The 27,209-nt window shown below is 31.1% G+C and overlaps 4 protein-coding genes across 5 annotated transcripts; 2 read left to right on the top strand and 2 right to left on the bottom strand.

Annotated features, from left to right (window-relative positions):
- The first annotated feature begins 982 nt into the window (after positions 1 to 982).
- ptc (protein patched) lies at positions 983 to 7,358 on the top strand. Its single transcript, XM_047061265.2, has 8 exons — positions 983 to 1,716; positions 1,781 to 1,973; positions 2,038 to 2,227; positions 2,293 to 2,362; positions 2,431 to 3,519; positions 3,599 to 5,584; positions 5,641 to 5,783; positions 5,853 to 7,358. Exons 1-8 carry the CDS (start codon positions 1,177 to 1,179, stop codon positions 7,114 to 7,116), a joined length of 5,475 nt encoding a protein of 1,824 aa, XP_046917221.2. The 5' UTR covers positions 983 to 1,176; the 3' UTR covers positions 7,117 to 7,358.
- A 2,567-nt stretch (positions 7,359 to 9,925) lies between these two features.
- On the bottom strand, positions 9,926 to 12,565 carry LOC124497608 (uncharacterized). 2 transcript variants are annotated; one of them, XM_075734117.1, is made up of 3 exons: positions 11,440 to 12,565; positions 11,170 to 11,347; positions 9,926 to 11,015 (listed from the first exon to the last, which is right to left on the bottom strand). In XM_075734117.1, exons 1-3 carry the CDS (start codon positions 11,862 to 11,864, stop codon positions 11,013 to 11,015), a joined length of 606 nt encoding a protein of 201 aa, XP_075590232.1. In that variant the 5' UTR covers positions 11,865 to 12,565; the 3' UTR covers positions 9,926 to 11,012. The 2 variants fall into 2 exon arrangements, with proteins under 2 accessions (XP_075590232.1, XP_046917229.2); XM_047061273.2 differs by having other exon boundaries at positions 9,926 to 10,954.
- Positions 12,566 to 13,129: 564 nt separating this feature from the next.
- Rcd-1 (Required for cell differentiation 1) lies at positions 13,130 to 14,933 on the bottom strand. Its single transcript, XM_047061271.2, has 2 exons — positions 14,785 to 14,933; positions 13,130 to 14,668 (listed from the first exon to the last, which is right to left on the bottom strand). The coding sequence occupies exon 2, from the start codon at positions 14,648 to 14,650 to the stop codon at positions 13,358 to 13,360; it is 1,293 nt and encodes a 430-aa protein (XP_046917227.2). The 5' UTR covers positions 14,651 to 14,668; positions 14,785 to 14,933; the 3' UTR covers positions 13,130 to 13,357.
- A 201-nt stretch (positions 14,934 to 15,134) lies between these two features.
- Vps13D (vacuolar protein sorting 13D) lies at positions 15,135 to 26,771 on the top strand. The gene is given in 8 exon segments (XM_047061091.2): positions 15,135 to 15,351; positions 15,447 to 15,738; positions 15,917 to 15,994; positions 16,113 to 16,228; positions 16,298 to 17,098; positions 17,100 to 24,374; positions 24,433 to 24,663; positions 24,722 to 26,771. Coding segments are annotated over 7 exon segments (10,434 nt in total). The 5' UTR covers positions 15,135 to 15,351; positions 15,447 to 15,641; the 3' UTR covers positions 26,558 to 26,771.
- Positions 26,772 to 27,209: the final 438 nt, after the last annotated feature.

Genomic DNA, 27,209 nt, shown 5'->3' with positions numbered 1-27,209 from the left:
GCCATTTGGTAGCACACCGAAACCCCAACCATTTCTCCTCCTTTCTCTCTCTCTCTTTTTTTCAAAGATCAATCCAATAGATACAATAACAACATTAACAACAACAACACACACATACTCATGCACAGACCAGAAAAAAAACGACGACAACCAATTTATGTGAAAAAAAATGGTAAGTTCGAAGCTCGAAGTTCATCCAAAAATTATTATTCACACCATACACATCAAACACAAACATACACAAGACAGACATGATGATCTGTTTGATTTCCACTACCCTACTATGTTAATTTTCTATGATGATGATAATAATTGAACTATCAAAAATATTTGAATTTTTTTTTTTTTTTTGATTCCAATGATCCTGGAACAAAATAGTGAAAAAAAACCGACAACAACAAACGATTTGTGCATAGAAATCTGTTGCCATCAATTTTTTCTAAATTTTTTTTCTGTGTAGATGGGTGTGTGTATTGTAATGAAACATCGATGATTACACAATTTTTTTTATAGAATCAAAAAATAGAATCATTGTGTGTCTGGATTTGTTGATTTTCGAATTTATTTTTATTCTTCATTGAATTCTTCATTCAAGAATCAAGAATCAACAATCATCATCATCATTTTGCCGGTATATTTTTCATTTTGTTTGTGTCATGTGATTGTTTTTACTTGCTCGTTTCATCTATCACTCATAACAACGATTTGTACATACACACACATCGAAAATCATCATTATGGGATATCAATCGAAAATCATTTTTTTTACATTGACCCATGCATTTATACCAGAAAAAAATACGAGCTACCGTTTTTTGTTTTTGTCCATTGCTTCTGCATCATCATGTTCATCATGATCATTACATTCACAAACATGAACCACAACGACAACAACAACAACAACAACTTAATTTACAGCTTGCTACGCTAGCTTGGGCTCGCTCATATTTTTTTTTTGTTGTATTTTTTTTTGTTCGTGTGTGTGTGTGTGTGTGTGTGTGTGTGCCTATAACATTTTGGCTTTAATGACTTAATTTTTTTTTCCATTAGCGAGAAAAATTTGTGCCTGTGTTCCAATTGGTTAATCAACGAATGTGTTCATTGTTTTTTTTTCATCATCATCATCATTTAGTTTAAGTTTTTTCCGCATTTTTCTCTATAGATAACCAAACGACAATGAGCTTGAATAAAAAAATGTCAAATAATAATAGAACTAGAAAATGTTCATATCCATCGGATCCCGGTGGTGGTGGTGGTGGTGGTGATGATGGTGATAATAATCATCGTCCATATATAATGAATCAACATAATAATTCTCATTATCAACAATATGATCCAACATCATTTATACATCCATCTTTATTATCAACAACAATGAATAATAGTACTCAACGATTAAATAATGATTCATCATCATCATCATCATCAATATGGTCATTGGCCGATTCTTGTGATAGTATTGAATCTTCAATACCTTCTCATCATCATCATCATAATATACCTTCATTATTATCATCATCAATGATCTCTAATCATCATTCATTATTGCCATTTAATTCTCAACAACATTATCATAATCATCATCATATATCACATCCATCATCGAAAACAAATCCAGCATGGATTAAAGTCAAACAATCTAGTGCCAAAAGTCCTGATATTTTAACAAGGCCATCATGGTTTGATGCAGAATTAGCATTGAATCAAATTGAAAAGGTAATTTGAATTGTATTGTATGTAATTCGAATCGATTGATGAATTTTTTTTTTCGTATTTTAAGGGCAAAGCAAATGGCAATGGTACATCATTATGGTTACGTTTCATGATCCAAGCAAGATTCTTTGAATTAGGTTTATGGATACAACGGAAAGCCGGTGCCATTATGTTTATTGCATCATTAATATTGGTTGTTTGTTTAGCTGGACTTAAATCTGTTCATATTGAAGATAATGTAGAAAAACTTTGGATTGAAGGTATGTCTGTTTTCTGTCACTTGTTGCAACATAATTTTTGTTATTATTACTTGAATTCAAAAAGATGGTGGACGACTAGAAAAAGAACTACAATATGTACGTAATGTTCTTGGCGATGGTTATGGTACAACCGATCAGATAGTCATACAAACACCTAAAAATGAATATGGTACCGTTTTAAATTCATCGGCATTATTATTTCATTTGAAAGTGATGCGTACAGCTATCACTACCAGTGTTGAAATGTTTGATGCGTAAGTTTTTCTTTGTCAATTATGTTTCAATCATGAAAACAATTTTTGATCCATCATTCCTATAGGACATGGAATCTTAAAGATATTTGTTATACACCAAGTAGTCCTTACTTTGATAAACATCATCTTGATTCGGTAAGTTTTCTATCATGATTTTTATTTTCAAATGAATTTCATCTAATTAATTTCATTGATGAAATTAGCTTTTAGAAAATATTTTTCCTTGCTCCATTATTACACCATTGGATTGTTTTTGGGAAGGATCTAAATTACTTGGTCCAGAAATTCCAGTGAAAATACCGGGCTACAATCAACAGGTACAATGGACGAATCTTAATCCACAACAAATGGTTGATATTATGATTACATTGATGAAACAATCGATTGAATCATCCGGTGCTACTATTGATAGTAATAATCAAATTGATAACAATAATGGTGGTAGTAGTTCTGGTATTAATCCAATTCTTGAACCACTTGAAACAATTAGAAAATTTATGAAACGTGCCGGTATAACCAGTGCTTATCAATCAAAACCATGTTTAGATCCACATGATCTTAATTGTCCATTATCAGCACCGAATAAACAATCAGGACAATCACCAAATATTGGTTATGAATTAACCGATGGTTGTTATGGATTTGCAACCAAATATATGCATTGGATTGAAGATCTTATTGTGGGTGGTATTGCTAAAAATCGTTCTGGACATATAATTCGTGCTAAAGCCTTACAATCAATCATACAACTAATGGGTGAACAGAATCTATTTGAATATCATCAACGTACAATTAAAGTTCAACATGTAATGGATTGGTCAATTGATAAAGCACGTGCTATTTTACACGCATGGCAAAGAAAATTCAGTGAAGAATTGAAAAAATTTATGGTAGAAACAGATTTTGTTGGTAGTCAACAATATGATGTTCATCATTTTACCAGTGCATCATTGACAGATATAATGAGAAATTTTTCTCAAGTCAATTTCTTTCGTTTAGCCATTGGTTATATATTGATGTTATTACATGCTGGTTTATCACTATCAAGATGGCGTAATAAACATCATCAACGTTTAGAAAGATCACAATCAATACTTGGTATGTTGGGTGTTTTATTGATTGGTTTAGCCGTGGCTTCTGGTCTTGGTGTTTGTGCATTGATTGGTCTGGCATTCAATGCAACAACAACACAAATTGTACCATTGTTAGCATCTGGTTTAAGTATTGATAATATGTTTTTATTGGCACATCTTTATACTACGGATTTTATGATTAATTTTGTACCACATCAGGTAATGAAAAATTGATTCAATTTTCTTTTTTTTTTTTTTTGATGATAATCAAATTTTTTTTTTAAATCATTTTTTACAGTATCGAACTGCCGAATGTTTGAAACAAGCCGGTTTCAATATACTACTATCATCAATTGGCAATATTGTTGCATTTTGTTCGGCAGCAATTATACCGATACCAGCATTACGTTGTTTTTGTTTACAAACAGCTATTTTAATTACATTCACTTCGATTGCTGTGATTGTTTTATTTCCAGCTATTGCTTCGATTGATTTACGTTTTCGTAGTTTATATCTACAATCGACGACAATAACAAATACACAACAGTATCAACAAGTGAAAACATCATCATTTTTGATCAACATGTGTTTTTATCTATTTTGTTGTCGTACACCACAATTTCAGCAGCAGCAGCAACAACAACAACAACAGAATAATAAAATTTTGATAACATCTGTATGTAAGACACATCCAGTTTCGAATCTTCAACAACAATCTAGTCAAACATCAGAAATAACCACCGAATCATCGAAATTATCATCATCATCATTATTTAAACAACCATATCAATATAAACAGCCATATAATTATGCCTATTTAAACAGTATTCAACCAATGACTAATAATCATGATAATGTGAAAAGAAATTCATCATCATCGTCAAAAACAACAACAACAATTTGCCGTTGTCAACATCGAACAACATCATTTGTTTGTGATAATGATAATGATGTCAATGTTGATGATAATGAAATGATACGACAATGTAATAATTGTGGTGGTGATTTACGTACACAATGTGATGGCCAAAATAATGATGATCATCATGAAGAATTTCAAGAAACCACACCAATAGCACCATCATTATCATCGGATCCAAAACCACAAATTTTTAATAAAATTCAATCAGATATATCATCACTGAAACCATCAACAATTAAATTATTTAAATTTTCTACAACACATGTTATTGAACATTATATTGCACCAGTATTGAAACGTCGTCCAATAAAAGTTCTCGTACTTCTCTGTTATCTTGTTTTGATTGTAATTTCAGTGATTGGTATCACAAAAGTTAATGATGGTCTTGATCTTACAGACATTGTACCACATGGAACAAATGAATATCGTTTTTTGGAATTACGACGACAATATTTCAGTTATTATAATATTTTTGCTGTTACAAAAGGAAATTTTGATTATCCAAATGGTCAACGTTTATTATATGATTATCATCAAACATTCAATAGAATCGGTGCTATTATTAAAAATGATGATGGTGGTCTGCCAGATTTTTGGCTACCAATGTTTCGTGATTGGCTAAAAGAATTACAAGATGCATTCGATTATGATCGCAAACGTGGCTGTATAACACGTGAACGTTGGTATCCAAATGCAACATCTGAATCAATTTTAGCATATAAACTTCTTGTTCAAACTGGAAGGCCAGATAATCCGGTGGATAAATCATTGTTGCTTTCAGCTCGATTAGTTGATAGTCAAGGAATTATTAATCCAAAAGCATTTTATAATTACCTAACGGCATGGGTATCAAATGATGTTATGTCATATGGTGCTTCACAAGCTGCATTTAAACCTGAACCACGTCAATGGATTCATGAAACAAATGATGTTGAATTGAAGATACCGAAATCACCACCATTAATATTTACACAGATACCATTTAATCTGAATAATATTCGATCGACTGAAGAAATTGTTCAAACTATCCAGGATGTACGTATGGTTTGTCAACGTTTTGAAGAACGTGGCCTACCAAATTTTCCTACCGGTATTCCATTCACATATTGGGAACAATATCTTGGTCTTCGTTTCTATATGATCGTAGCTTTACTGGCTGTTTTGATTGGAATTTTTTTCGCTACATTAATACTAACCTGTAGTCTATGGACACCGATGATTATTGTGGCACATCTTGTCGTTAACGTAATGATTCTATTCGGTTTTATCGGTTGGATCGGTATTAAACTTAGTGCTTTACCAGCTGTCATTTTGATTGTATCGATTGGAATATCACTGAATCCGTTGATTCATATTACGATTGTAAGTGTTTTTTCTGTTTTGTTGTTGCAAAATTTCATCGATGTTGTTTTGGGCAGAGTTTCAACACAGCTTTAGGTAATCGCAATCAACGTATGTCAATGGCATTGCAACATATGGCCAATCCAGTATTACATGGAATTGTTTCCACGCTTTTTGGATTGATAATGTTATCATTTTCAGAATTTGATTTTATCATTAGGTATATAGCCTCATTGATTGTTTTTTTTATTAATAATCATAATCATTTGTATAATTTATCATCTTATAGATACTTTTTCATGGTACTTGGTGCATCTATTTTGATTATTACGATCAATTCGTTTATATTGTTACCTATTATATTGTCAATTATTGGACCAAAATCTGAATTACAATCATTAGAACATGAAGATCGAATTTCAACACCATCACCACCACCATCTCCGATTATATTACCATGGCCACCATTATCGATAAATCAACATAATCATCATCATTCAAACAATGGTGGTATTGGTGGTCATTCATCATCCAATGATCGATATATAGAAGCACTAATGCTAGAAACAGCTGGTATAGGTCGTAGAAATGGAAGAAAATCACCATCACTAATTAATCGTACACCATCATCATTATTTAATCGTTATCGTCAACAACGTAAAGAATTACAAAGAATGCATTCACAATTAAGTTTATCAACGATATCGGAAGAGCCATCATCATATCAGTCAACACCAACACCGACAACAACACCTATACCTCATACGTTGGGCACACCATCATCATCACAGCAATCACAACCAACTACGAATATAGCAACTATACAACCGGCAGCAGCAGCACAACCAATCGTTGTTCATCCGGAATTTGTTGTCGAAACAACAATTACAAATAATAATAATAACCCAAAAACATCGACAACACCTACTTCAGAGATTGGATCCACAACAACAACTGATAGTCCATCACCATCAATGTCAACAGATGATAATAATTCTCGTTGTGAATCATCAAATTCGATAGCATCATCTTCAACAACAACTGTAACAACAAAAGTAATGGCAACAGCAAAATTACAGATTGAATTACATCCATATACACCATCACCAACGCCATCAACAATAGGATCAACAACACCATCGACGACATCAATGTCAAATCCTCATACACAATATCAACATCCAATGGTTCCAACAATGGTATCATTTCCAGGTGCAAATTATCATCATTATCAACCAATTTTCATGTCACAGCCACCACCATCATATCATCATAATACATCACATAATCAACAAACAACAACAACAACAGGACATGAATATCATTTTTATCCAGGACAATCTGTAACAGTCAATCATCCACATCATCAACAACAACAAGTTCGACGATTTCAACAACAACCATCACAATCAAATATTGGAAATGCAAATACAACTGCTAGCACATATCAACAACAACAGTCATCAACAGTAATGAATCAATCTACAAATTTGCATTACAATCCTCATCATCATCCTCATCATTATCAGCAGCAGCAGCAGCAATGGCGATGAGATTTAAAAATACTCTTTTTTTTGCTTGATGTTAATTTTCAATTGATTAGTTTTTTTCTTTCTTGTATAAAAAAAAATGTATGTATAAATTCAATTATTGTATACAAGCAGACAAAAACAATTTTTTTTTTGTCTTCGTTATGTTTTATATTTATTTTATTTTTTTTTTTTTTGAACTATTCATTTCATCGCCGGAAACATGATGATGATGATGATGATAAATAAATATTTATTTATTATAAGCTCGATAGTCAACCATTTAAATTTCCGTATGTGGGCGAGGTTTTTTTTGTTTTGTTTTGTTTCGGTTTTTTTTTGTTCCGTATCCACAATATATATGTATGGAAATGACCTCATATTCATTTGATGACAATGATTAATTATTGGCTCAAATTCGATGACATTGTTCATCACAATAGATAGATTGGTAATATAATTTGCTTATTAAATCGATATACTAATCAATCACAGGTAAATTCAATATATATATTTTTTTTACTATAATTCATTGATATTTGTGTTCCTGAATGTTTGGTTTTTTGTTTTGTTTTTTATTATTATTCGGGAAATATCAAACATAAATTGATGGAATTATGATGACAAAATATTTTCGTCATTCATCAGTCACAAACAAAAACAACAACAACAACAAAAATATTCTTGACAATGATTTATTATTGTTGATTGAATTTTTTTTTTATTATTAACATGTGTTCTCATTTGTTTGTTTATTATTATTGTTGTTGTCGTTGTTGTTGTTGTTGTTGTCAACATATGTGTGTTTTTTTTATTCTGCTGAAATGGTTGCCAAATACACACACATATATCATCAGAACAAAAAAAAAATAAAATAATGATAATTAGCAATGATGATGATGATGATGATGATCAGGATATAATGAAATTAAGTGCGAATATTCTGATGGAAACACATCTATAGATAGAACCAAAAAAAAAAAACGACAACTACAACACAACAATAAAATTGAAAAATCCACCTTGTTATGTACTATGGATGGATTTCATTGAATGAAATAATCAAAAAAAAAAAAAAAAAAAACAAACAAAAAGAATATATGATGAAGAAAAGAAAAAAAGAAACAATTAATAGGAAAAGAATTGTAAGTGGAAAATTTTTGGAATCAATATCATACACACACACACCGACAAAACAGAACAAAGGTATTTCCCATGTGAATTCTTTTGGTATTGAATGGTTATGAGAGCAACAAAAAAGGATTACTGATGAAGCTGAAATCTTTTTTTTTTTTTTTGGCTAACATTATCATCTCACAATGATAATGATAAATAATGGAATGAAATATTTCGAATGTATATATTTTTTTTATTTGACGGCGTCACATTCACAACCTACGTTCGTCGTTTGTATGAAGATCAACTTTGACACACACACACACACGCAAACATTCGATTTCGATTCATTACCATCATCATCATTTGTTTTTTGTTCTTGTTGTTGGAAGATATGTTTGTTTGTTTGTTTCCCAAAGGAAATCATCAATTGTATGTAAATTTATTTATTTTTTTTTTGTTTTGTTTTGTTTTAGTTTCATTCGAAATTCATCATCGTCATCATCATCATATTCATTCTGATTATTATTATTATTATTATTATTACGACGGAAAAGAGTTTGATGGCAGATAATAAAAGAGAAAGAAAGATAAGAATTTTATACTTTTGTGTTGTTGTAATTCAATGGGGAAAAAAAACAAATGACCAATATTCCACTCGTATGTTGTTTGTGTTGATTGTAGATAAAATATATGCACAACAACAACAACAACAACGACAGAAAAAAAATTGCAAAGTCCATTTTTTTATGTAGAGAATATTCCTGAACTCCGGATGATGGACAGATTTTTGTTTGTTTTTATTATAATCATAAATAGATGATGATGATGATGATGTTTTTTTTTCTAATCTAAATTCTTAACCGAATAACAAATGTCGAATGATAAAATCGGATGACAATGACATACGAAGAATTGGGGAAAAAAAACTAATCAAAATAATGGACAAAAATTCATCAAAATAATGTCGATAATGAATGAATAAATAAATATGACTAAAGAAAAACAACAACAACAACAACAACAAGCATAAATTCTTTTCGCATTTCTTCTGTGTTCTTATTCTTGGTTTACGATTCTATGTTTGTTCGAATGATGGTTATTTTTATCATCATCATCATCATCATCGTCATCATCATCATCGTCATGAAATTTAATCCGATTGATTGTCCATCAAGATAATGGACAATAGATTTTTTTTTTATTTAAAAAAAAATAATATTCCATCATCATCGATTTGATTGGATTCATTTGAAATTGGAACGTGTGTGTGTCCATTGATCGATCATTATCGATAATTGCAAAAATATTCGTCATCATCAAAAATGTACATGATTTATGTAAGATTAGTAAGAATGAATCAATGATCAATTATTGCATTATTATTATAATCGTCAAGACAGATCAATTCCATTTCAATTCCAAAAGTGGACATCTTTATAATAATGAACAACAATGAACAACTTATCAATTATTCAGTTTACATTTTCTTCTTCTTTTTTTACTTTTATGATGAATTAACTCAATGGAAAATGTAAAAGTTTTAACAATATGAAAAAAAAAATTTCCAGTGCAAAAGTCTATTTAGACACACGTAAGTATTTCACTTATAAAAATCAGCCATATGGGTTTAAATAGAAAAAATTAATCAATCAAAGCTCATTTTATTTCAATTTGAAAAAATTTTTTGAATTTATTGCCAATCAATTTGTTTTTTTTTTTTTTGCTTCCACAAATAGAGAGAGAGAGAGAAAAAATGATCAATTTATCGATTTCTATAATTTTAATGATTGTGATGATTCTTTTATATATTTTGTTTATCTTTGAAAGATAATTTGTGTCATATGCGTGCTTGTGTGTGTGTGTGTGTTTTTTTTTTTTTTTAAATCATTACATGAATTTGTAAAAATTTATTTTTAAAATATGGAAAAATAATGAAGAATTAAAAATCTAAATTTAGATTGATTATTCATTAATGATGATGATGGTGGTGGTATTATTATATCGATGTGACTATCGATCGATCGATTGAAATTGTTGTTGTTGTTTGGCAAACAAACAATGTTTTAAAATTTTTTTAATCATCATTATATTGTAAAGATTACTGTTTGAATTAGCCATGAAAAAAAAAATAATTGTCAATTCATTTTTCATTTTTTTAGTGCAAATGCTCATAATTGATTGATTGATTGATTGAAATTGTTGTTTGTCCATTTCAATATAACACCACATACCATTATTTTTTAACAACAACAACAAAAAACAAAAAGTTTCATTTGGTTTTATGATGATGATGATGATGATGATGATTTTGTGAAGAACCCTGTTAACAACAACAACAACAACAAATAACATTGACAAAAAAAAGTGAATGATTTTGTGCAAAAGTGAGTGTTTGTTTTTTTCTGTTTAAAACCAGCAAACGATAATGATGATAGTTTTTTTTCTGAAGAAAAGTTCTTATGAAGCATTTTGATTTTGATTTTGATTTTTTTCCTATTTAAAGTGTATCGATTATTTCATTGATGAATTTCGATGATTTTTGATCTTTGAAATTTCCGAGTTGTTTTCGGTTGTTGTGATTTTTATCCTTTTTTTCTACTTAGAATGATTGAACAAATTTTTAATTCTGCATTGCTAATGATGATGATAGCTGTTGTTGTTGTTGTGATCGTTTTGACTCATTACTTCGTTTTATATCCATACGTCGTGCAAGATTTTCGGCTAAAATTTCCAATAAATAATTCTGTTCCACATAATGATGATGGTGATTAAAAGATGATAATGATGAAAATTGTACATGATTACTTAATGGATTTAAGCATCAAAAAAAAAATCGTGCATTTGATAAAAATTTGAGAAAAAAAAATTCATTCCTGTGAAAATTATGGTTTTGTATGTGTGTGTGTTTGTGATCAACTCATTCATTCAGTCATCGTAACAATAAATCAATCACTTTACCTCTGTCAATTTGGTCAATGGTTGATCACGATTAATCAATAGCCAACGATATGGTCCATTTTCAATTATTTCACCACTAGATTGTAGTTGTTGTTGTAGATCCACAACATTATTATCATCACCATTGTTATTATTATTATTATTATTATTATTGTTTGTACTACCACGTTTGCCAAATCTAATTCAAAAAAAAAACAAAAAAAAAATTAAACCGATAATTTGCATTGATCACCATCGCCAACTAAATATTCAACAAACAAACAAACAAACCTTGGTCTTGCCATTTGTTCATAATATTTATCCAATTCTTTCAATGTATTCATTGCACTACGATGATCATATGGACGATAAAATTCCATTGCTGCATATGGTTTAGCCAATGCAAAACGCCAAAATAATGTTGATGTTGTACAGGAGAATAATAATAAAAAATACAATGTTGCCATCATTAATGACCAAGTGGACATTGGTGCTTTGATTCTATTTTTATTTCGATTAATTGTTGCTGTTATCGGTAATCTATTCATTTTAGTCGATAGTGTTGAAAAAATTGTTGACAATTCAGTTGATGATGATGGCGATAATGAAGATTTTGTACAATCATTCAATGATGAAAAATATTTACGATTTACATTCATCACCATTTGACGATATTTATTATTATCATCAAGATTCACTTGTAATTTTGATAGCATTCTATTCAAGCATCAAAGTTAAAATGAATTCGAATGAATGGTTCGATTTTCTATTTTAACTTTGTATGTCAACACAGGTTAAAAAGTGACCACATTCGATTGATAAATGAAAATTTCGAATGTTGAAAAAATTTTCCTGCTTTTATCTTGTTGTCTGTTCCAAATTGAACCATTGAATTTCCGTAGTCGGTTATTATCGTCGTTTTAATAAAATATAAAAAAATGGGCGTCAATTTTAACAACGATCAACCATTGATCGAGTTTAGTTGACGATCGCGCAAGAGAATATTCTCACATTCCCGTACAACTAACTAACTAACTAACTAACTAACTGGTGATTATAACATTTTTCTCATTCTGGTGCAAAAAATATAACAACGCACACAGCTAATCAATTTTGGAGACGTCTCAATTTGGATCCATATATATGGGAGAATCTTTTTTTTTCTAGAACATCTAAGATCTGTCTGTTGCTGGGTTTACTTGACCAAATAATGATAATCCATCACTACCATCATCATCATCATCATCATCATCATCAATCGAAAAAACCTGTCTATCAAAAATAATCGATTTCCATACACTGGTAATGACGATATTTTTGAAGGGGCAAAAAAAAAATTCGAATGTTTTCTTATTACTGTTGACCAACGATTAATCATGAATTTTGATGGCATGTAATGTTACAAAAAAAAAAAAAAAAAAAAAAAATTTCCACCCACTGGTAAATTCAATTAAAGAAATTAATTTGATCAATGTATATATTGTCAAATAGTGTTCCAATGTCCGATGGGAATAAAATAAATGATGTCCACTGTATGACGATGTTCATCATCAACATTATAATTTGTTTAACATCAGGTAATGTAAATAAATTCAATTCGAATGAAATAAAAATTTCCAAAATGGAAAATACATTTATTCATTTTAGTTTTAGTAGTAATGAAAATAAATAATTCACTTAGCCAGGTAATTCTCTACATGTCAAACAAATTATTGCCCAATACGTAAGTATTTTCATTGAAGAAGGTGAGAGAATTTTTTTGATTCTTACAATGTGAATGAATTGAAACAAATTGACATTCATGACATTTATATTCATTATTAAATGAAATTTTTTTTTCTTCTTCCCAACATGAACGAAACAAAAAAAAACGAATCAAAATTCCTTCAAATCAATTTGGATTGATCAGAAAAACAAAATTCATCATCACCATCATCATTCAGAATTTGTTTCGATTCAATGAATTTATCGATTCGAATAATTTACAAATTTTTAAATTTTATTAATTTTTTAAAAAAAAGAACTATATTCATCTGTTGTGTTACATTATTTATACTTTTGTTTATATTTAAAAAAAAACAAATTGATCACAAATTTAAAAAAAAATGATGAAATTGATTCAGATATACAAATTGAAATGAATTTTTTAAAAAATTCTTGAAGTGTTGAATAACAAGATATATCCACACACAAACGAGAGTGTTGAATTTTACATTTTATTCGATTTAGATGGAGTGTTCATCATTTGTCCAGCTGAAACAGGAACATTACCACCACCACCAGCGGCGGCGGCTGCTGCTGCTGCTGCAAGCATTATATTGGCAGCATTATTTCCAGCTTGTTGTATGGCTCCTGGTGATGCTGATTGACCAACAACTACAGGATTTGGACCACCACCCATTGATTGTTGTTGTTGTTGTTGTGGATCTTTTTCAATATTTTTCAATAATTGATGTAGCCAACTTTTTGTGCCACGATCATTATTTAAACAATTGGCAAATGTATTGGATTTAAGATGATCCGGCAGACAATGACGTAATGCTTCACGTGCACGTGGATTATCCGATAAACGAAGATAACAACGAATGACATGTTTCAATAAACGTGCCGATTGATCTTTAGCTAATGCCAAAACCATTTTACCAAGAATCATGGCAACATGTGAAAAACGATCATATGTTTGACAAATGTAATTCAAACCAGTTTCATCCAGAAGAATTTTCTGCAAAATAAATGTTGCCACTGTTTTCGATAATTCTGTTCCCGATTCCATGATACGTAAACATAATGGTATGATTTCAGTTTTAAGCAAAAAATTAATCACCTCTTTTTCATCGGTTTTCACTAATGCACCGATAACACCCAATGATGTTAGCCGTAGATATTCAAATGGACGTGTTTTCGATGGTGTATTCATATTGAGGAATGGATACAAATATAGCGGAATATTAGCCTGAAGAAAAGCTCCACGTGTTTGTGAATGTGATGCAACACATTGAAGCAATGCAAGAGCATTACAAACACGATTTGATTGATGTGCATTCAATGTTGGTGGATGAATTGTTGGATAAACGGAAATGATTTCCTGCAACAGTGCAGCAATGGCACCAAATGAATTCCACAAAAGAACGGCCAAATCTTCAACATTTTCACGTTTACGAGACAATTCCATTAATGCATGTTCTCGTGTTTCAAAATTAAGTAGATCACCAATTAATTGTAATATACGATCAGTTTCATTTGATGATTGTATATTACCACCGGTAACAATAGTAGGAATTATTGTCAATGGTGTATTCAAGCCGGAAGATGCCGGTGTCGATCCAGATGATGCAACACCAGTTGTATTGTTAGATGTAACCACTGTTGAAACAGGAACACCACCAGTGCCAGTATTTTGACCAGGATTCAATGATAATTGTGATACATGTGCATTAACAGCATTCATCATTGCAACCGATTGATTCGATTGTTGTGATGATGAAACAATTGATGATAACATTTTAATTTTTCTATATATCTACCAAACAAATGAACCAAAAAACGAACCAAAAAAAAAAAAAAAAATTGAATCAAAATAAATAACCACAAATTACAACAACAACAACAACAACAATAACAACAAATTCAACTTACCAGAATTAAAAAAAAAATAAATAAATCCAATTCTTAATTTGAAAATAAGAATAAATGAAATTGAAATTATTAGAAAATCAAAACGTAAAAAAGAAAAAGAATAATTGTTCGAACCGTGTCTGTGTGTGTATGCGGAGACAATGATATGTAAAGAAAAAAACAAAAAAAAAATCGTGAACACAAAAAAAAAAAATTTTTTCTCATTTGAACACGTTCATATAGGATGTGACGATGAAAAAAAAAATTGCGCATGTTGATTTTGTCATCATCATCATCATTTATTTTGTTATAATTTGAGATGCAATAAAAATTTTTTTTTTTGTTTTCGTCTAAAACTTTGGGGGGGTCTATAAACGATATATATAAATAATAAAAAAAAAATAAATTTCAAACAACAAAATTAACTTGAATGTGTGTATTTTGATCACATTCATTCATTCATTCATTCCTGTAAATCATCATCATTTGTGATGTGATCACATCAACAAAACGATTCTTCAAGGCAAAAACGAAAAACACAATATATATTCTGTAGCTGTATTTGTGTGTGTTGAATATTCTATAAAGGTGAATTCTTTGTTGTTTTTTCTGGTTGTTTGTTCATCATCATAATTCTTATGTTTGACTTTCTTTTTTTTTCATCATGACAATGACACGTATAGTGTATGTGTATGTATGTGTGCATGTAGGACACGTATTGTTTATTTGATTCATTGAAAAATCAAAGAAATCTTTCATCTAAAATAAAAATAAACCCATCATCGACCAATGTTTGATAAAGACAAAATTCGAATCACGTAAAAAACCATAAAATCATCAAACCAATCAATAATTGGAGGAAATAAAATAAAAAAAAAATGTTGGAAAGTTTTGCAGCCTGGATTCTAAACACCTATATTGGTGATTATTTTGGCAATGTCAATACACATCAGCTTCGTATGTCATTGAAAAATGGTATGTATCCAATAGTGATGGTTGTTCGAAAAAAAAAACATTCGAATCAAATTGTTTCGGATTTTGTTTTTTTTCCCTGATGATGATAACGTTAATTATCCATGTCCTTAATGTTTTTTATTTTTATTTTTGATTTATTTTCCATCGTCATCATCAACAAACTGCAAAAAATCAATAGGCGAAATCGAATTGGAACATCTTCCATTGAAACGTGATCTAATCAGATATCTAGGTCTACCATTGGAAGCAAATGACGGTTAGTAATTAATCAACTATTGGCTCATATTTTCCAATTAAAATTTTTTTTTATTTTATTTTTTTACTCAATATATCGATTATAATTGCTCCAAATTTTTTTTTGTTCATCCACAAAGGTTTCATTGGAAAAATTTCTATAAAATTTCCTAGCTGGAGTTCATTCACATCTGAACCATTAGTGATTAGTATTGAAGATTTATTCTTGATTGTCAAGCCGATTACAAATTTTTCGGTAAGTGTTTTTTTTCCAATTAATTATTACACAAATTCTGTTCTAATGTTTGATTGATCCAAATCAAAGTATAATGAAGAAGAAGAAAATCGTTCACAACAAGAATTTAAAATATCACAATTAGATATGATGGAACAACGATGGAAAGCATTACATGATGATGATCTTGCTGAACCACATTCATATTATTCATCATCATATTCATCGTGGCTAAATTATGGTTCATCATTGATAAATAATGTTTTGATGAATATTCATCTGAAAATATCATCAATACACGTACGTTATGAAGATAATTCCACCATACCTGGCTGTCCATTTGCCACCGGTATTGTTATACGTAGTCTTACGTTATGTTCAACAGATGAAAATTGGCAACCAAAATTTGTGACCACACAGAATCATAAAGGAGAATCAAATGTTAATGAAAATTTTCTATTCAAATTAATCGATTTAGAATCATTCGCCTGTTATATGGATACAGAAACATTACTGTTTGGTGAATATGATCTAGATACAATGGTCGATCATATGCGACAAACATTGGATAGAAATATTAATCATAAAAATATTCCAACTGAACATGATTATATGATTGCACCGGTGAATGGAAAATGTTTTATGAAAAGAAATTGTACAGAAATGTCATTGAAATCTTGTAAACAACCACGTACGGTTATCGATGTACAATTGGAACGTGTACCAATTATGATGACCGCCATTCAATATAAACATCTATTTGATTGGAGTTTAGCATTTCAAACACAGAAAACACTATGGCGTTATCGTAAATGGCGACCAATGATTATTAATCATGGTCAATCTATACGGAAATCCGAAAATGATCAACAACAACAACAAGATGACGAGGAATGATGATGATGATGATGATATTTCAATTCGTTATGAATTTAAACCGAAAACATGGTGGCATTTTGCTGTCAATGCAAATCTAGAAGAATATCGTCAACGAAGACAACGTTTTAATTGGCATTTTATTCTACAACGTGTACGTGATATTATTGGTTATCATCGTGCATACATTTGTTATCTAATTTATCCAGAATCATTTTCACGTGATCTACGTTGCCTAAAAGAACGTGTTGAAAATGAATTTACATTAGATGAATTGTGTTCAATACGTGAAATTGTATTTTGGCGTGCAAATCAAATACTAAAACGACAAATGAATCCATCTGATTTGAATAATGGTAGTAACAACAAAATGAACATTACAGAACAACAACAATCCGGTGGTGGATATTGGTTTTTACCATATAATGTTTTATCAAATCTTTATTACAATTATGCTTCCACAACAGCAGCAACAACAACAGATCAAGAATCACCAACAGAAGATATTAAATCTGAACAACAAGATGAAGAAGAAGAAATGGATTTTCATTCAAGTAAACGTCGCCATTTATCACAATCATCATTAAATCTATCGACAACAACAATTACAGATGATATATTTCTTACACGTGATGCTATTTATTGTCAATTTAATTTTCAAATACATAATTCATCATTTCAATTGATGGCATTCAATAATCTTACATCATCACAATCATATGAACAGACATTTATTTCATCATCACAGCAGCAGCAGCAACAAGGAAATTTAATATTGGAATTTGAATTTAATCAAATGAAAATTGGTGTCGATGTAACAAATCCAAATGCATATGCTTGTAATTGTCATAATCGTGGCGGTGGTGGTGTTGGTGGTGGTGGTCAACAGCTTATTCGAACAACAGCTGATTATCATCAAAAACAACAACAACAACAACAACAGAAAACTATATTTCTTACACAGAATGAATTGAATCAATTACAATTGGATTTAAATTTTGAATGTCAAAATCTAAATCTAACATTATTACGTACAGATGATATTACAACAGTAATAATAGCTGATGATGATGATGATCAACATTCGAATTTGAAAATGCAAAAAATAGCAACGGCTACATTGACTGGTTGTGGTTGGCAATTTCGTTTTAGTACCAATATGTTATCAATTGATGGACGTATGGATTCATTAGAATTATTGGATCTAATTACGGCCACAAATAATGTCAATCATCATCGTCGTGTATTATCGATTGGAAAAATTATCAACTCGGATAATAATAATAATAATGATGATGATGATGGCAATGATGATAATGATGGAACATCAGAATCATCGACAATTCCAGTGGAAAAGGCATTAATATTTTCATTATCAAGACATATGAATGAAAATGTTTTACGTTTGAATATTGAAATGGCATCATTTTGTTATGTACATTCAAGCATCCTAGTGTATGAATTATCATTATGTAGAAAATGTTTTACCGATGTTTTGGAAGCATATTTTTCACGTTCATTTAAAGAACGTGTACGTGCTGCAACCACAGAAGTATTACGTGGAATTGTACCTGAAACAACAACAACAGCGGATGATTCAACAGCTGAACAATCGAATGATATACAATCAACTAGTTCACCACCACCATCTAGTTCTTTTTCTTCTTCTTCGCAATTGTTGCGACCAACATCATCGACATCGAAATTATCATTATTTAAAATGCAAACAAAATCACATGGTCGACAGAAAACAAAATTTAAATCCAAAACTAAATCAATGGCAAATCCATTTTTGGATAATTTTAAATTGAACATTTTCATACGTTCACCGATTATAATTTGTCCAATTTCACCATCCAGTTATGAAGTGGTCGTATTTCATCTTGGCCATATGTTATTGAATAATCATAATCATTCTACTGATATAATTCGAACGATTGGTCGTCAAGAAATGATTGTATGTAAACCATCATCACAACAGCAACGACAACGAAAATTTGGCATAACCGTTAATCAATCACCATTGCCAATACAGAATCATTCAACAAATTCTTCGTCATCGACTACGACCACTACTTCAACATCGAATAATTCTTATAATGCCGAAATTCGTGATCTAAGTATTTATTCATTGGATTGTGTGAAAAATATCGAAAAATTTGCTCAACGAAAACATTATCCATCGGATCGATTGAATCGATCACAACCAGAGCTTTATATACCGGTGGAAAAATTTTATTACTGTGATATGTTTGGTGTACCGATACTACAGAAAACTGTGATTGAAATTGTACTTGAACGTAAAATTCTTTTTTCATCACTAAATGATTCAATGACATCATCATCATCATCATCATCAACATCAACATCAACAATGACAACAACAACAACTTCAACTGCTGTATCATCAAAATCTATTGGTAAAAAATCATCAGATTCAGTCAATATAGTCGATGGATTAAATCTAATAAGTTCAGTGAATAGTATTGATCCATTAGTATTGCCGAAAAAATTTTCTATACGTCAACATTTTTATCCTGATCAATTATCTTCATCATCGTTTATTGGTGGTGAAAGTGTACGACATCATAAAAATAGTAAAAACATTACTACAGCAAAACCAGAAATGGTTCTTTCTATTGAAATTTCAACCATTGATGTACGATTCTCATATACAGATTTATTGGTTTTCTGGCATATTCTTAATACATTGACTTCGATTGAACAACAGCCACAGCCTGTTTCTTCATCGATCCATCCACCATCAGCATTAGATCAGAATAAAACCGTTTTGAACAATATAACAAAACAAAATGATGATGAAGATGATGAAATGATGGAAATGTTACAGCAGATTACATTATCTAGTTCCGGATTGAATGCCGAAGAATTTCGTTGTCGATTAAATAATCTGATTGATCTGGGTTTCAATCCACGTGATAGTCTTCGTGCATTAGCATTAAAAAATGGTGATATTATTGAAGCAGCATATATGCTTTCCAGTCCAACAACAAGTGATGTACAACAAAAAAATGATGATTTAATTAATCAAAATTCCGATACAGATAATCATTCACAATCATGTACATCGGAAATATCGGCTGCTACGACCACGGATGTGGCAACGATGACTACAATAGCTTCAATGAATTTACATAATGATAATAGTGGTAATAAATTGAATGGAGAAAAACGAAAGAAAAATCCAAATCGATCTCGATCATCATCGAATTTATTATTATCGATATTATCGGTGATTGAAGTAAAAATTGCTAATGGTTCCATTCGAATTATTGATGATTGTAATCAACTTGATCTACCATTATTGGAATTGGGTGTTACAGATTTTCGTTTGATGCAATATTATACCCGGTCTGTTGAAGCACATGCACAAACAAATTTTTATTGTGATTATTATAATTCACATTTATCTGGTTGGGAACCATTCATTGAAAATTGTCAGATTGCTTTTTCATGGAAACATCATGAACCACGTTGTCATTTGAAATCAATGTTAAATACAGCTGCGATTGCATCAACAAATCGTATACCTGTTGCAAGACAAAAATTAGCAATAAAAATTGAAATTAGAAAAATGTTTAATCTGAATGTTTCACGTACATTGTTGGATTTGATTGAAAAAGTTCATCGTGAATGGCGACAAGATATTGAAAATTTTATGTCATTACCATCGGATCGTCGTACATTTCGTCATCGTCAACCATTCATACCGTTTGCATTGAAAAATGATACTGGTACTGATCTACATATGTTATTATCGAATTCAAGAAAAATGTTCTCCACAGAGAAAGCAGCCGATTTGATTACACCTTGTGATTTGAAACCCAGTCTTGATGTACAAGCCGATCATATTGTTTATTTTGATTGTGTTGATCTATTACATTCATCATCAGCATTGAAACAAAATTCAAGCCATAAACATCATCGACAAAATTTATTACCACCACGATCATCAATATCGTCAACAATTTCACCATTAAAAATCTATATAAAAGTTGATGGTTGGCAAGAAACATTTCCACTGTCAATAGAACGTGAAGGAACATTTATTCGTCACGTTATATCTGAACGGTACACAAATCAATCAGCTATTTTGGTGTTTGAAATTCGATTACAATCGACAGCAATCAAATTGATTACAGTTCGATCATCATTGTTGATAACAAATCGTACAACGAAAATGGTTGAATTGAAATTCGTTAATACAGCAATGTCCGATGTACGTACATCGTATATGATTGCACCACAAGGAATATTTCCCGTACCATTGGATTTATTATATGCAAGAATTCAATTACGTCCATGTGATCTAGGTATTGGTACCTGTTCTACTTATATAAATTGGAATCATGTACGAAAATTCGGTGAACTAGATTGTTCATTACAGATTTGTACACCGATCACTCATACACAACATGGATCATATTCAAAATCACAAGCATATGTTGTATCCGTATTAGTCGAACGAAATTCCATTGGAGCATTGATTGAATCAAGAAATATTTTTCGTCAATCAAATCAAACATTGAATAATGCCGGTATGATGATGATGATTCCATCGCCAAAAATATCACCATTAGTTACATTACCATCGCATACGATAACATTGCTACCACCATTACAATTGGCTAATCGTTTGCCATATGAATTACGATTTAAAATTTTAAATAGTCAAAATGGACAAGAATTATCGTCATCATCATCATCTGCATCGACTGGAACAATAAAATCTGGTGATGATTATTCTGTACATTATATTTCTCCACTTGAATCATTTAGTATTGAATTTCAAATGGAACATTTTCCACGTTGTCGTCCATTACAAATTGAACCGGGTGCTATCAAAAATTTTGAAACCCATATCGATATGTATGATGCACGTAATCGATTGTTAATACTGAATGCACATATTGTCGTACAAAATGGTTGTCCAAAACCATCGAATGCAATGACAATAACAATTTATGCACCATATTGGATTGTCAATCGTAGTGGTTTACCACTTGTATTTGCACAAGATGGTGGTGGTGGTGGTGCCACGAATCTAATTGAAGAAGCTGCCGGCCAATATGAAGAACATGAACGTGCACGATCAATATCACCATTATTATTTAGTTTTGCTAATCCAGATTCATCACAATATTGTATAATGCGTTTAGGACGAATGTTACCGAATATGTCACCAAGATGGTGTAATTTATTCTGTTTGGAAAAAGGTACATTTTATCGTCGTTTACGGGTTACAGAATATTCCCCTGAAGATAGTATACCACAAGAAAAAATCTATGAATTCGGTATCGATATTCGTCAAGGACGTGATCGTTATAATCAAACAAAAATTGTTACTATTGCACCACGATTTCAGATTGAAAATCTAACTAGTTTTAAACTGGAATTTGCACAAAAATGTTTCATTTATCCAGATGTTATTGTTGGTGGTGGTCAATCGTCGAATTTCATGGAATCATCAAATGTACATTTCACACCATCATCAATGTCAAGTCCAATTAAAACTGGTCACCGAAATTCATTTAGTCGTCGTTTAAGTTCACAAAGTGGCAGTAATAGTAGTGTTGGTGGTTATCATCATGATTTCGTTGTGGAAAAATCACAAATGATATCAGCATTACCTAAATCAAATATGCCATTCCATTGGCCAGCAACGGATCGGCCAAAATTATTATGTGTACGAATAGCATCATTAATCGGTTGTTTATGGTCCGGTTGTTTTGATGTTGGTTCTGAACCATCGGTATCTTTTCAGCTGAATATTCGTGACGATTCTGGACGTTCGAATTTTATACGTGTAGAAATTCTATTACAAAATGCAACATATTTTATTGTTTTCACCGATGCCAATAGTTTACCACCACCGATACGTGTGGAAAATTTTTCTCAAGTTGCCATTGAATTCTGTCAGATTGATTGTACACAACATCGTACGATTGTAAGGCCAAATTCATCAGTGCCATATGCATTGGATGAACCAACACAGCCAGCACATCTGACTGTTTGTGCACCGGGTGGTTCATCATCAACATATGATCTGAATTCATTTGCACCCGGTAATATATTGACATATGATAATTTCTATTATTTAGCATTTGAAGAAACTTTTACATCAACAACAATGGTTGGTGGATCAATGTTTGGCTATAACGGTGGTTATATGGATGATGATGCTGAACAATTAATGTATATGATGATGGCTGGACCTGATTTATCATTCGTTGAAAATGATGTTGGATCTAAAATGCTTGTTTTAGATGTACCAGATTTTGATATACCGAATAGTCCAATGTCAGATACATTTCCTATTGGTGGTGGTGGTGGTGGTGGTATATTGGAATCTGATCGACCTAAACCAGTATTTCTTGGACGTAAAGAACGTGCTAAACGTAGTCAATTATGGCGTCTAGATCAATTGAATCATTTGATACATGAAGGATCATCACCGCCTACTGAACCACCTGGATTTCAAGATTTAGGTTATGCTGAAGTTAGATTTCCTCCAACATTGTTATCATCCACTTTAATGGTATTAGATGTAATGGATGATGAAATGGATAATTCATCATCAACATCAGCTAATATTGTTTCGATACCATTGGCTGTACGTAAATTGAATCAACAACGTTCATCAACACAAACATGGTATTTCACTGAAGATGGCCGTCTTCGATGTCTAAAATATTGGAATATGTTTGTTCAACCAATTGTTTTGACCACTACAACATCGACTACTACTGGATTAAATGATTTATTTCAAACTGGTACAATGGCCGTTATAGCCATTGGACCAACTGAATCATCAATGACAAAAACGACGATACCAAAACAACAGGCAGTGATTAAACAAAAAATGCGTAAAGGATCCGGTGTTTTAAACGTGTCCATATTAGCCGATGGTCCAAGCCGTGTATTGAGAATCAAAGATAATCAATTGACAGCAAATGGTCGACAATTGAATCTAATACAATTTAATCGTTCTGATCATGGTTCAAACACCAGTAATGGTGGTGGTGGTGGTGGTACATCACAATTAAATGAATTACTCAACACGACGAATACAATGGCTGAACAAAGTTTCCTAATACGTATGTTAAATAAAACTGAATTAGAATTACAACTACAAGTGGATTCTATTGGCATATCGATCATATCGAAAACGAATGAAGAAATTGTGTTTTTATTTATGAAAAAAATCATTTTAGAATTACTTTGTAATCCAGCTGAATGTCGTTTGAATTGTGTTGTCGAAGATTTTCAGGTTTGTTTTTATTTTTTTATTTTTTGGTTTTTGTTGTTTGACTTTTTTTTTCATTTAGGTCGACAATCAATTATTGGATTCAGAAAAAGAAGTTGTCTTATATGTGACAAATTTGGATTCACAACATCAGCAGCAGCATCAATCGGATCAGGAGCCGCCTTCATCACCATCAAGATCGATTTCAACAATTACAACAATGGCAGGACAACGAATCATTATTGAACGTCCAGCCATCACGTTTAATTTGCATAAATTATTTCTGCCAAATGTTGAGATTAATGTTTTTAAGGTATGTTGATTTTTTTTATGCTTTATGTTTAATTGGATTTTTTTTTCTCTATTCACAGAGTCTACAAATTAGCATAAATGATCTGGTGTTGAATATTGAAGAATTAGTTTTATTGAAACTATTGGAATTTATTCAATATGATCCAGTCGATTCAGAAATGGATGAAATTAGTTCATCATCATCAGCTGCAATTGCTGCTGCTGCTGCTTCTACAACGGCAACAAATCCATCATTATTATATCATACATCAGGAAATGTTGTCTCCAGTTCATTATCACGTTCAGCACAATATTTTTTTGCATTTTTATTAATTCAATTACGACGTGTTAAATTGTCTGTATTCACTTCGACATCAACCATTGGCCGTTATCTTAATGAATTGAAAAAGAAAGCCGGCATAAAATTGATTCGTTTTGAAGAAGCATTGATACAATTGAAACCATTCCATAAGGTTTATAGTCTGATGACCAGACGTTTTCTTCAGGATTCAATACATGAACATTATCGTAGTGAACTAAGAAGTCAAGCGGCAAAAATTCTTGGAACAGTAGATTTCCTTGGTAATCCTGTTGGTTTTATCAATAATTTTGTCGAAGGATTGAATGAATTCTATTCCGATGGTAGTATTCGTGGATTAATTATGAATGTTACTCATGGAATATCTGATTCTACGGCTAAAGTTACATCGGTTTTATCCGAATCATTGGGATTTGTTACAATGGATGATCGTCATCAAGAAATACGTAGAAAAATTAAACAACAAACTGGTGGTATCGGTGGTCAACGATCACATTTGGTTGTCGGTGCATTTGGTTTAGCACATGGTATATTGGGTGGTATTACATCGGTGATTACGCAAACCTATGATGGTATCGTTAATCATGGTGGTGTCACTGGTTTTTTATCTGGTTTGAGTAAAGGTGTTTTGGGTACATTTACAAAACCAGCTGTTGGAATGTTAGATTTTGCATCTGGTGCCGCAACCGCTGTACGTGATTCAAGTCGTAAAGCATGTTTTGGTATAAACGGTAGACAAGTACGACGTGTACGATTACCACGTACATTAACAATCGATGGTCGTCTAACCCGTTATCAATCGCAACAATCACAATGGCAATCACGATTCTATAATACAACTGATTTCGGTACCCAACGTGAATATGGTGAACAATTTGTTCATGTATTTCCATTATCAGATCGTCATTTTGTTTTATTGACCACCGAACGATTGTATTTTTTTCATGCACCAATACGTAAATGTCAATTGCCATCAGAAGATGTATGGGATGATGATGATAATCATGATCATCATGGTGAATTTCGTCATCAACAAGATTTGATTCTAATGAATTGTCCAATACAACAGCTACAGATTCTTTTATTGGATTCATTTTATGAATGTAATCATCATCGTATGATGTTGAATGATGGTGAATATTTTCTGAAAACACAATCTTGTTGTACAGATTTAACATCGATGATTGGAACACAATTGGAACTGGATAATCATCATCATCATCATACGACTGCGGTAGACGAATCATCATCATCAACATCGACAACGGCAATTATTTGTCATTTTATTGAATTTCGTCAAACACCACCAACAAGATCAATGTCCAATTGTATGTCACCTGTACATTATCATAATGATGGTATTGGCACACAACAATCTACAGCAACAAAATTACGACGAAATTCTAATCATGAAGATTCTCATCATCATCATCATCATAATCATAAACAAAATTTTGAATATCCATCACATTTAAATCCATGTTATGTTTATTGTGATTCACCACGAATGATACAACGTATTATACAGCTGGTGAATGAAGCTAAACATTTACAAGAGGAAAGAAAATTTGAGGTATCAAATCTTGATGATTTTTAATTTCAATTTTTTGTTTTGTTTTGTTTTCGTTCATCATTTCTATATATGTAGAGAGAGAGCATCAGCATATCATTTATTTGTTTCATTTATTCATTTTTTTGTTGTTGTTGTTTTTTTTCATTTATTTATTATTATTCGAATTTTTGTTTTTGTTTTGATCGAAAACAATGATGAATCAAATTGAATAAAAAAAAAAAATAAAATTCACATAAAACGTAAATCACACACAGGTATCATTTACACATTCGAATCGAATCTTTTTTTTAAATGTACCATCATTATTCGCAAATTATCATAATGGATCTTGGATGGATGGAAATTGTTGCCATACATTGTGGTGATGATGATGATAATTACCACCACCACCATTCCAACGTCATCATCATTATCATTCCAAATGAAACGAAACTAAACAAAACAAACGTTGTTGGTGTGGCTTTGTTTATTTTCTTGTTTCCGCTTTTTGTTATATGATTTTTTTTTATAATCATTATAATCGTTGTATTTCATAATGATTGATGGGCGTTGTCAGCCGAATAGTAATAATAATAATGATGATGATGATGATCAATATATTGATCAATATGGATCACACAAGATTAATAATGTGATATAAAAGATGCAAAAAAAAATCGAATGTTTATTTTTATCT

The sequence above is a fragment of the Dermatophagoides farinae genome, chromosome 9 (genome assembly GCF_024713945.1).
Source record: "Dermatophagoides farinae isolate YC_2012a chromosome 9, ASM2471394v1, whole genome shotgun sequence".
NCBI classification, from domain to species: domain Eukaryota; kingdom Metazoa; phylum Arthropoda; class Arachnida; order Sarcoptiformes; family Pyroglyphidae; genus Dermatophagoides; species Dermatophagoides farinae.
The sequence above is the reverse complement of the archived record's forward strand: the minus strand, read 5'-3'. Positions and strand labels throughout refer to the sequence as shown.